Genomic DNA, 12,672 nt, shown 5'->3' with positions numbered 1-12,672 from the left:
CCAGAGTGAAGTCCTATGAGGACAATCATCAGCCTGTGGCATCAGCATTTATTTCCCTGGCAACCAGCACTGACCTAGCATGGAATAAGCAGCTGGTGATTATTGTTGGGTGAATATTTTTAATCTCTAAAAGCTTCTTCCTGTTTTATGGTTCTTTTTGGTTTCATGGGTGGGTTATCATCTCTGCAGCATTTCTGATATTTGGGGAAGGTTTTTAAATTTTTCTTTTGTTCTCTGCATTATCTTGTGTCCTCCATGTTCCTTTTCTCCTAGTAGTTATTTTAGTCTCTGTCTTCCATGATAGGGAACTTTCTAAACTTTGTCTCTTCCTAAGCTTTCATCTTAGTCCATTTTCAGTTGTGATAGCAAATTGCCCAAAGCTGGGTAGTTATAAAGAAAATAGAGAAGTTAACTCATAGTTTTGGGGGCTAGCAGCCTAAAGCTAGGCAGCCCCATTTGTTCAGCCTCTGATGAGGGCCTCGTGGTAGACAGCATCATGACACAGAAAAGCATGTATGAGATCACGTGGCAAAACAGAAGCCAGAAGGGGGAGGGACCAGTCTAGCTCTTGTACAACAAGTCACACAGGGAAACTAACTCACTTCATAATACCAGCATAATTCTTTCCAAAAGTGGTGCCCCCCCCAGTGACCTAGTTATCTCACATAGGTCACACCTCTTAATACTACCACACTGGGGACCATATTTTCAGCATGTAAGCCTTTGGGAGATACACTTAACCATATCCAAACCACAGCAGCTCTCCACTCATACTTGTAGATCAGACTATAAATGCAGGCTGGAAGCTCAGGGTGTGTGGGTGAAGCTGGTGTTCCCTATGGCCATATGATCATGCTATAGGTCCAAGACATCAAATGTGAATATGAATATGTGAATATGTCTCCTGGATAAATATGTTTCCCAGAGAAACAACTCTAATTTGGAAGTCTAGAGAACAAACAGTCCTCTTGTTTCAGGAATGTTACTTCCTTCAGCCTATGTCTGGGAGTCGAGGCTGTCTCTGGTCCAAAGTAGGCAAAAATCAGATATCTGGCCTCCTGCCAGGATGGAAAACCGAAGTATGCAATTGGAGGCTTAGGTGTTGAAAGGTCCTGCTTCCAAACTCTCTGGCTCCCCCACATGGAGAAGTTTCTGGTCTGGTGCCTGAGCCACTCACTCACCTGTGTATGCAGCTGTGCCTTCACCTGGCCTCTTCCTGCCTCTGTTGCCTACAGGTCCTGCTTGGTCTATTACCATTGTTTATCAGCTCTGCAGCTTCCAAAATTATCTTGACTTTTCCCAACTATTGTCTTCTTTTCCAACCATCCCTTTGTCCTTGTGATTTCATCCTCCCTGTAATCCTTTGTTGCCACCTTATTAGTTTCCAGAGAGTGTGGAGATAAGCAAGCAGTCCTATCTGCCATGTTAACAACAGCCATGTATTACTCTGATAATCCAAGGTGAGGATTGTATAGCTCCATACTGATATGCGTGTTACCCAGAAAGAAAAGGCAAGTTCATGTCCTTACGAAGCTCTCGGTCTTTAGGGAAAGACAAGAGCAGACAGATTATTATCATACAAGTGTTGTAAGAGAGCTGAGTGTAGATGGCAGAAGGTCACAGGAGAAGTACCTGCATGTAATAGAGGTGCAAAGGGTGGTTCACATAAAAAGCAACACTAGGATTGTGTCCAAGAACAGTAAGGTAGGGAAAAGCTTAAGTTCATGACCATTTGGAGGACAAGAAGGAGTTTTAGCTCAATTTGTTATTTTTATTGACTCTCCTTTCCTGGGTGCTATAAAAAAAAAAGCATTGATTTCTCAATACACAACCTGTGCTGTCAAAATGAGATAACCATCACAGTTGACACCTGGGTATCCAAGATGCCCAGCAGCACTGCTAGGATGGGCCAGTCCTCCCACCTTGCTTCCTTCAGTAAAACAGATTAATGTGAAGGTCAAATGTATGTTGGTTTCCCCAGAGAATTGGCACTGAACAGGAAGTAGTTCTTTCAGCCCCTTTTATTTCTTTTAGAGCAAAAAAGAAAAAGTAGCATGTCTATCCCATGGATAATATGGAACTTAAGAATGTCACTTTCTGTAACACTCAATTTACTCTGAAGACAACATTTCCACAAATGGTTAAAAAAATGCCACTTGGGCCAGGGATTTAGCTCTTTTCATTCCCTGCTGCCCAAGCGCAAGGACCTGAGTTCAATCCCCGGTACCAAAAAAAAAAAAAAAAAAGTGCCACTTGATGGTAACCCTTCTACAGGTCAATTATATACATGTCTTTTTCAAGTCAATTATATAATCAAGTTCATGAACAGGTTAAGACATCCTGCAAGGCTCCGAGTCCTAGCACCCATAAAGGGGTATTTGCACTCACTTTGCCCTAGCTGAGTGGTTTTGCCCTTAAAGAGCATTAGCCTCTGTTCTCTTTACTTCCGTGTTGACACCTATGTAGCTTCTCTTGGCTCAGCACTATTTACCTGGTATCTGCTGTACCTGGCTCTCCTTGGTACTCCCAACACTGTGGTCCCTGGCTTTGGGCTGTAGTCCCTGTATATTGTACCTTCCCCCAAGTGCCATGCTGACTGTTAGTTCTCAACGTCCTTCATTACTGCACAAAAGGAGCCTTGGAAATTGTCCTGGATCTCGCCAAGCCCTCTCCCCATTCATGGTACATGGCCATTTCTGCTTCTGTCAGTGCTGGCCTGTACTGGCACAAGAAATGTGAGGTGGTCTCCTCCCAGAATTCCAGAAGGGAAACAAAACATGAGCCCATCTGTTCTACAGTTTCCAAACTTAACTGGGCCTCTTATCGATGCCCTCCCAACCCCAACCCCAACAAGTTATCTCTGAAGGGTAACAGAGCATAAGGAGCAGGCCTTGACTCGTGTCTAAACTTGCTAATCATAACTTACTTCTGGGTTCTTCTCCACCCCTGCTGCACCTCACCACACCCTTTCCCAGAAAGGGCATTCCTCACATTCTTCTGTTCTTACTACTCTGGATTTTAGTACCATTGTGTGCTCTGAGTCCTGGGTTTGGCTTTCGGTTTTGTTCTGTTTTTAAGGAAATTAAACCTTTTTAATCTCACAACAAGCCTGGCTCATACAAATTAAATTTTTAGAACTTTTATTAATACATGCTTGCAGTACCCAATGATAACATTCATCCTTGGGAGTTGGTACATGTATACAGCACATCTTAATTATTTTTATTTCCCCTTTCTCTCCTCTCCCTCCGCCTTCCCTCCATCTCTTGGACAAATGAAAACTTTAACCTTTACATATGGATCCTCTAAAATGAGTTTTAGGAGCCAGTTCTGGAAGTCAAAACTACACATCACCTCCTTGTCCTCAGCTGGTTCTACCACCCCTTAAAGTAGCAGATACCTCAGCCCCCAAGAAGGACAGCCAGGAAGACTAGAGATGCAAAATGCATCAGAGGTCTTCCAGCTTTCAGCAGGGGAGCTACACTCTTTGGGTCAACTCTCCCATTAAAACAGCAAGAAATGGTGGGCAGAGCATCTTTCAAATTTCACTTCTAAAGCTGACAAACTGAGAGATGGGAAGGCTACTAGAGCACCAGAGCCACTGAAGCCCTGTGGGCACTGCTCACTGAGGCTTTAAATCAGTGCCCCAGCAAGCCAGAGGAGGCAGAGTTCAAAGGCAGCACCCTCTCAATCTGAGAAACTAAGGAACCACACCCTCAGGGCCAGGGTGAATCAGATCTTAAAGCACCTTCTTCCTCCTATTCTAGAAAGCTTCACTGCCTTGGTATCTTGGTGCTCAAGCAAGAAGAAGAAAAAAGAGAGGATGTATATGCATAGGAAGAAGTGGCCACACATGAGCTTTTCCTTAGATTTACAACCCTCAGTCTGGTATAGCCAAAGGAACTCAAGTTGAGAATTTAAGGTCATTTAATCACCCCAGGCGGCTGTATAAGCAAACATGCATCCCTTCTTGAGAAGGGATTATCTATCAAAGAACTGGAGGAGTCCCCACAAATAATGGGCTTTGGGCTTTGATCAACAAGCATTCAAAAATAACTGAACACAAAAGAAGCAAAGCAATATTACTGAGAACTAGCAGAAACAAAACACAGCAAAAATAACATGTAACAATTATGTTAAAGACAAATATACAAAGTAACTCATCAGATTTGTTGCAGAACCTATTAGAATTTCTAGAGGTGACTAAAACAAACAAAATTAGAAGTCAAATGAAGGTTCACAAAGAAAATTAACAACCCTAAATATGTACACACACACACAAAAAAAAACAGTCGAACTATATGAAACAAAAATGAGTATAGCTCAAAGGCAAAATAGACAAATTCATATTTACAAGTGAGGACTTCATTACCCTACTGTCAGCAATGACTACTACCTGACAGAACTACTAAACCAAAAATCAGCATAAGAAATTAACAATGCAATTAACAACAGGCTCAAGATGATGTGTATAGAACTCATGACCCAACAAAAGCAGAAGACAAATTGCTCTACAAGTATGGATGGAACATCCACTAAGATAGGCCATATTCTGAACTATAAAACAAATCTCAACAAGTTTAAAAGAATTGAAATTAACAGTAACATGCTGTTTTTATCACAGTAGCTTTATAGTATAGTTTCAAGTTGGGGATTGTAATACCCCCTGCCATGTCTCTGTTGCTTAGAATTGCTTTTGCTATTCTAGGTCTCTTCTGGTTCCAAATGAATTTTTGGATTGCTTTCTCTAGTTATGTGAAGTATATTGTTGGAATTTCAACTGGCGTTGCATTAAATCTATACAGTAGTTTTGGAAGTATGGCCATTTTCACTATATTGGTTCTTCCTACCCAGGAACAAGGGATGTCTTTCCACTTTCTTATATCCTCTTTGATCTCTTTTTTCAAAGTGCTGTAGTTTTCAGTGTAGAGGCCTTTTGCTTCCTTTGTTAGGTTGTCTCCTAGGTATTTCATTTTTCTGGATGCTATTGTAAAAGGAATTGTTTCCCTAATTTCTCTCTCAGTGAGTCTGTTATTTGTGTACAAAAGGCTATTGTTTTTTGAGTGTTGACCTTGTATCCAGCTACTCTACTAAATCTATCAATTAAGACTAGAAGTCTTTTGGTGGAGTTTTTTGGGTCTTGTAGGTAAAGTATCATATCATCAGCAAATAATGACAGTTTAACTTCTTCCTTTCTTACCTTTATTCCTTTTATTTCTTTCTCTTTTCTAATTGCTGTGGCCAATGTTTCCAGAACTGTATTGAACAGGGGTGGTGATAGTGGGCATCCTTGTCTTGTTCTTGATTTTAGCATGAAATTTTTCAGTTTTTGACCATTTAGTATGATGTTGGCTGTTGGTTTTTCATAGATAGCCTTAATCAGGTTGAGATAAAGACCTTCTATTCCAATTTTCTATAGGGTTTTATCATGAATGGGTGTTGGATTTTGTTGAATGCTTTTTCTGCATCTATTGAGATGATAATATGGTTTTTGTCCTTGGCTCTGTTAATATAGAGTATTACATTTATTGATTTATGTATGTTGAACCATCCTTGCATCCCCGGGATAAATCTGACTTGGTCAGGGTGTATAATCTTCTTGATGACCCTCTGTATTCTGTTTGCCAGTATCTTGTTGAGGATTTTTGCATCTATGTTCACTAGGGAGATTGGCCTGTAGTTCTCTTTTTGGGTTGGGTCTTTCCCTAGTTTTGGAATCAAAGTAGCACTTGCTTCCAGGAATGAATTTGGAAGCTTTGCTTCCCTTTCAATTTCCTTGATGAGTTTAAAGAGTAACGGTGATAGTTCTTCTTTAAATGTTTTGTAGAATTCAACAGTGAAGCCATCAGGACATGGGCTTTCCTTTCTTGGTAAATTTTTTATTACATTTTCAATTTCACTCATTATTCTTGGTTTGTTTAGACCCGAGGATCAGTGGAATAGATTAGAAGATGCAGAAACAACTCCAGACATACTCAGCCACCTCATCTTTGACAAAGAAGCCAACCATCCTCATTGGAGGAAAGATAGCCTATTTAATAAATGGTGTTGGAAAAATTGGATTTCAACCTGCTGCAGATTAAAACTAGACTCATATTTATCACCATGCACTAAACTAAGATCAAAGTGGATTTAAGATCTAAATATTAAAACAGAAACACTAAGTGTGCTGGAAGATAAGTTAGGTAGAACTCTTGAAAATATTGGCATAGGAAAAGACGTTATGAACAAAACCTCAGTAGCACGGGAACTAGCAGAAAGAATCAACAACTGGGATCTCATCTTATTGAAAAGCTTCTGCACTCCAAGAGAAACCACCAACAGAGCTAAGAGACAACCTACAATGTGGGAAACAAATTTTAGTAGCTGTACCTCAGACAAGGGACTACTATGTAGAATATATAAAGAACTGAAAAAAACCAAAACCCCCAAATTCAAAGATCCAATTCAAAAATGGGCATCTGAAATGAACAGACATTTCTCAGACAAAGAAGTAAAAGCAGCAAGTAAACATATGAAAAAATGTTTAACATCACTGGTCATTCTAGAGATGCAGATGAAAACAACACTGAGATTCCACCTCACCCTAGAAAGAATAGCTGCTATCAAGAAATCAACCAATAACAAATCCTGTCTGGGGTGTGGGAGAAAGGAACCCGTCTCCATTGTTGGTGGGAGTGCAGACTGGTGCAACCACTGTGGAAATCAGTATGGAGATACCTCAAAGAACTAGGGCTAGGGGTCCCATTTGACCCAGCTATTCCCTTGCTGGGTATCTTCCCCAAAGAATTAAAAGAATCATACCACAGTGATATATGTGCACCCATGTTTATAGCAGCACAGTTCATAATAGCTAAAGCTTGGAAACAGCCCCAGTGCCCATCAACTGGAAACTGGATAAAGAAAATGTGTTTTTTAAAAAATAAAATGGAGTACTACTCAGCCATAAAGAATGAGAAACTAAAGAAATTTATAGCTAAATGAATGCATATTGAGGCCATACTCTTTAAGTGAAATAAATAGGACACACATGTGTAAATACCAAATAGTTTCTCAGTGTGAGAAACTGAAAATGTAAATAAGGATTAAAATGATTAAAATTAATAATTGATAATTTGAAATAGGAAGAAAAGGTCTAAAGGGGTAGGGGTGGTGGGGTGGGAAGGGGAAAGGAAAAAAGGGAAAGGAAAAATTATGGGAAAAGGAAAAAATGGAAACAAAGACTTTGTAAATAAGAAAGGGTGGAGGGGATGAAGGGTGCACAGGTTATGGGGAAAAAATAACCAAGATATATCATCTACAGGTACAAGCACCCAATGATAAATGTAAACGTATTGTATACCTAAAATGTACCAATAAAAGAATTTAGGAAAGAAAAAAGAAAGAATTGAAGTTAGATAGAGTATGGTCTCTGACCATAATGGAATCAAGCCGAAATCAGTACAGGAAAGGGGATGAAAAAAAGAATTGAGGTGTGATATGTATGTGTACCAACTCCCCACAAAGAATGTAATCATTATGTAATGCAAACTTGGACTAATAGAAAATAAAAACTAGAAAATAAAAACAACAGGAAAATATTAAAACACTTGGAAATTAACACATTTCTAAGTAACTCACAAGCCAAAGAGAACATTTCAAAGGAATTTTTTAGTTAGGAAATTGAATAAAAGTAAAAATACAGCAAATCAAAATATGTTGGATGCAGTCAAAACATAGCTAAAAGGAAAGTTATTACCACTAAATGTTTACATGAGAAAAAAAAGGAAAGGTCTCAAAGAATAAGAGGCACATACATTGGACAGGAAAAAAATAAAATTTATTTGTATATGATGTGATTGTCTATATAGAAAACCCCACCAAGTCTACAAAAAGTTTTCGAGAATGAATTTGTCACAAGACAAATATTAATGTATATATATAATATATTACATATAATGCATATATGCATATAATGCATCAATAATAAATAGTAAACATCAAAATTTTTTAAATAATATCATTTAAAATTATCTAAGAAGGGCCGGAGATTTAGCTCAGTGGTTCGGCAGCCTGCCTCACAAGCGCAAGGACCCAAGTTCGATCCCTGGTACCAAAAAATAAAAATAAAATAAAATTATCTAAGAAGATAAAATACTTAGGTATAAGTCTTACAAAACATGTATAGCATTTGTGTCCTAGAAATTACAAGATGCTGATGAAAAAAATCTTAATGATTTTGAGTCAGATCAACAGAACCAAAATGTAAATTTAATGAACTGGAATATAGATCAAGTGAAATTATCCAGAACGAAGCATAGAGGGATTTTTATAAGTTCTAGAAGAGAGGATAAGAGACTGCAGTCTCCATATATACAATGAAAGGGCTCAGAGAAAAAGGAAGAGAGAGGACAAAGGTAATTTCTGAAAAGGTAATAACTAGGAATTTTCCAAATCTAATGAAAGATAGCAATCCACAGATTTAAGAGACTTGATGATCCCAAAAAAAGATAATAAAAAGAAATTCATAGGTTGACAAGGAAAATGTTTAACTCAATCATAAAACACAGATTACTTAACAGGAATAGTATTTAGACTTATAGAGAATTTCTCAAAACCAAAAGTATAAAACAATGGAACAATAATTTCAAACTGGAAGAAAAATTATTGTAAATAATTGCTTTATACCCAGTGTAACCATCTTCCAAGATTGAGAGTTTGAAAATGTCTTTCAAGAGTGAAGTCACCAGGACCCAGGGATTTAGCTCAGTGGCATCGCACCTCCCTTGCAAGGGCAAGGTCCTGTGTTCAATCTCTGGTACCAAAAAAAAAAAGAGGGCCGGGAATTTAGCTCAGTGGTTCTGCTGCCTGCCTTGCAAGTGCAAGGTCCTGAGTTCGATCCCTGGTACCAAAAAAAAAAAAAAGAGTGAAGTCACTAACTTAAGAAACTACAGGATATATTTTATCAGAAGGAGTGTGATTCCCAAATATAAAGTCAGGTATGTAGGAAGATATTAAATACAAAGAAAATAGCAAATACCTGAATACATTTAAATGTGCACTGGTAGCATAAAAGAGAATAATAAGGTTTAATAGGATAAGGAGAAAGATAAACTTAAAACTACAGTAATAATGACATGTAAGTCAGGAGAGTGGTAAACGGAGTTATAAAGTTCCGAAGTCCTCATCTTATTGAGCAAAAGGGTAAAGGTCCTCATTTACTTTGGCTCCAAGACAGAATATGTAACTTCTTGTCAGATGTTTTAAAAATATGAAATTTAAAAATCCAAGGAAAGTCAGGAAAAAAGAATAAAGGAAACAATATGTATGACCAAAAAGAAAAATACAAAATAAGCTAATAGCTTTAAATTCCAATATATCACTGTTCACATTAAATGTAAGTGAACCTAATGTTCAAGTTAAAAGTCAAAAATTGTCAGACTTGACAAAAAGATGTTTTAGCCGACTATTTGCAAACTCTTCCCTAAAACAAAAGTGTAGAAAGTTTGAAAATAAGGACCAGAAATATTCCAAGCATATGCTAATATATGATTAGACAGATACACTTTAAATTTAAAAAAATCATTCTGGAGACAGGCTCTATTCACAGGAAGATATATACCTATTTTAAATACATAGGTATTTAATCATGTATTCTTAAAATACATCAAACAAAACTGGAAAGAACTAAAAGGAAAAATAGAAAAATCTATAGTCATAGTGGGAAACTTTTTAACTTCTTGTAATATAACAGGCAGACAAAAATTCAACATGAACACAGGTATAAGCAAAACAATCAGTAATCTTGACCGAATAGATAGATCATTATACTGAACAACCACAGAATACAAATTCTTTTTAAGCACACATAGAACATTTCCCAAGACTGAGCATATACTGGGACATAAAGCAAGGCTCAACACAGTTCAAGAGGTTGAATCAATTTAGAATATGTTCTTACTACAGTTGAATTAAGCTAGAAATCAATAACAAAAATGTGATCCCAAAATCACAGAATGTTTGGTAACTACGAAATATACTTCTAAATAATTCATGGATCAAACTAGAGACATTTATACCTAAAGGGATGCATATTGAGGCCATACTCTTAAGTGAAATAAATAGGACACACATGTGTAAATACCAAATAGTTTTTCTAGTGTGAGAAACTGAAAGTGTAAATAAGGATTAAAATGATTAAAATGAATAACTGATAATTTGAAACAGGGAAAGATCCAAAGGTGTAGGGGTGGTGGGAGGGGAAGGGGAAAGGGAAGAAGGGAAAAGAAAAGTTATGAGAAAAGAAAAAAAATGGAAATGAAATCTATGTAAATAGGGAAGGGTAGAGGGGGTGAAGGGTGCACAGGTAATGGGGAAAAAAATAAGAACTAAGATACATCATATACAGGTACAAGCACCCAATGATAAATGTAAAAGTATTATATACCTAAAATGTACCAATAAAAGAATTTTTTTTAAATTCATAGATCAAAACATATAAAAATAGAATTAATTCGCTGATCATATATCACAATAAATTAGTAAAAGAACAACAAAATTTCACCAAAGGAGTAGGGTAGAATCAATGAAAATAAGAACAGAAATTGGCGAAACAAAAACATATTCAGTAGACAAAATCAGTATGGCAAAACTTGGTTCTTTGAAAAGACTAATAAAATTACAAACCCCTAGCAGTACAGTCAGTACTGCAGAAGGAAAAACATAGTAGACACAGGCAACATGGGGAAAGACAAAGGGCATCCCTGCAGATGGTACAGACATTCAAGAGATAAGAGAACTTTGTGAAGAACCTCATGCCAATAAACTTCAAGTTTTAAATGTAATGGACATAATCCTAGAAAAGTGCTAAGTTGCCAAAAAAAGTGTAATGAAGACATGAAGATCTCAATCATAGCCATTAAAAAATCAGTAGTCAAATGTTTTCACACAAGTTCAACTCCAGCCTCTTAAGATTTTGTTGAGTTCTACCACTCAAGAAAAAATGCTATCTCCATCCTCCACACAAGCCCTCTTAGAGTACAGAAGAAGGAGTTCCCCAACACTCTCAGCAAGAGTGGCATAACCTTGACCTCAAAACCAGATTAGGTGGCCGGGGATTTAGCTCAGTGGTTTTGCTGCCTGCTGTGCAAGCGCAAGGACCCGAGTTCGATCCCCAGTACAAAAAAAAAACAAACCCTAATTAGGACAATAAGAGAAAGGAGAGAATATAGACCTGTCTTCCTTCCCAAAAACAACTGGCAAAGTGAGCACATCAACACATAGAAAAGATACAATATCTTGATCACATCAAGTTTATCTCAGAAATGCAATGTTATTTTCAGATTAGAAAATTAATCAATGCAACATACTATATTAACTGACCAAAGGGGGAAAATTACACAATTATCTCAGGAGTTGCAGACAAAAATTGATAAAATTCAATATCCATGCGTGACAGCTTTCAATGTAGAAATAGCAGGGACTGTCTCTTAAAATAACATTGTCAGGATCATCTAGGCTCAGCTACTATAACTAATGCCCCAGTCTAGGAACTTAATACATTAAAGTTTCTCTCTCATCAGATAAATTCAAGGTAGGTTCACAAGATCTGCAGGCACTTTCCTTTGCTGATCTCAACCCACATTGGCATTCCCTCCCATGAACAGCACATCCCTCCAAAGTCACTGTGGGCGTGTGTAGTCCATCCACATCCCATCTTCCGCCAAACTTGATTCTTACTAAATCCCATCCCTTCATTGTCCAGCCTCAAAGTACTCTACTTGGGCTAAGAAACTACATACTATATGTGTCTTCCCCCACAGAGGGAACATGATAATATTCCTCACGTTCTGACCCTTACTGTCCACATTGCTCTCTATGGCCTTATTGCCTAGGCTCCACCTTCCTTTCCATAGAAGTACTGCTCTGAGTTGTAGAAGACTCTGGAGGAGTGGTGTGTAGTCACTGAGGTAGTGTCTTTTGCCTTTGTCCACCAGCAGAGAATGCCATGGTCTGTTCCAACTCAGGACAAGACAGAGATTTTTAGCATCTGCCTGAGCTCACGCTGACAGATGGCAAGCATCTGTTTGAACATGCAGCCTCACTACTGTCTCTTGCCTAGGAATGTACCAGGTGATAGAGGGCATCATCTCACCTGTTAATGACAACTACGGGAAGAAAGACCTGGTGCCTTCCCATCACCGAGTGACCATGGCCCGTCTGGCCCTGAAGACGTCTGACTGGATTCGGGTGGACTCCTGGGAGAGTGAGCAGGCACAGTGGATGGAGACAGTGAAGGTGCTGAGGTAATGGTAGCCATGCTCTGATGTGTGGAAGTTTAAAGCCCCCAGGGTGGAAGTCAGGAAAGATTGCTGGGCAGGGCTTCAGCCAGAACTGCTCAGCCAAGACCCTAGAAATGTCTCTGCTTAGGGTGAGAGAGACCTGTCAAGGTTTCAGAGAGGTCCTCAAGCAAAAATAAATCACAAACCCATCCATCAGAAAACAGTTTGTGGAAACACTTAACCTGACTGTTTCTGAAGGCTGTGGCATTGGGGACCTCAGCCATCACTTGGTAGCTATGTGACTTTGAGAAAGTGATTCTCCTGAGACCTAGTCCTTACTTGTCAAATGAGAACAATGAAACATACTGAAGATTTTTTAAATGTAAGTATTGAACTAGAAGTGCCTTCTATC

At 38.2% G+C, this 12,672-nt stretch overlaps 1 protein-coding gene across 10 annotated transcripts in view; it reads left to right on the top strand.

Moving 5' to 3' along the window:
* Nmnat3 (nicotinamide nucleotide adenylyltransferase 3) overlaps positions 1-12,672 on the top strand; it is a 140,471-nt gene that overhangs the window by 107,201 nt on the left and 20,598 nt on the right. For 8 of the 10 annotated variants that reach the window (XR_002391658.2, XM_013070920.3, XM_013070911.3 and 5 more), the window contains one exon: positions 12,101-12,284. Coding sequence is in view for 9 of the 10 variants with exons in the window: in XM_013070920.3 (XP_012926374.1) it covers positions 12,101-12,284 (184 nt within the window). In the remaining variant the exon portion in view is untranslated. Of the gene's footprint in view, positions 1-4; positions 110-12,100; positions 12,285-12,672 lie in introns of those variants that run through there. The other 2 variants (XM_021250600.2, XM_087186233.1) reach the window with 2 other exon arrangements.

This window comes from Heterocephalus glaber, unplaced genomic scaffold (assembly GCF_053883595.1).
Source record: "Heterocephalus glaber isolate CG9 unplaced genomic scaffold, H.glaber_assembly_v1.0 deba00001504, whole genome shotgun sequence".
NCBI classification, from domain to species: domain Eukaryota; kingdom Metazoa; phylum Chordata; class Mammalia; order Rodentia; family Bathyergidae; genus Heterocephalus; species Heterocephalus glaber.
This window is presented reverse-complemented; position numbering and strand designations above follow the sequence as displayed.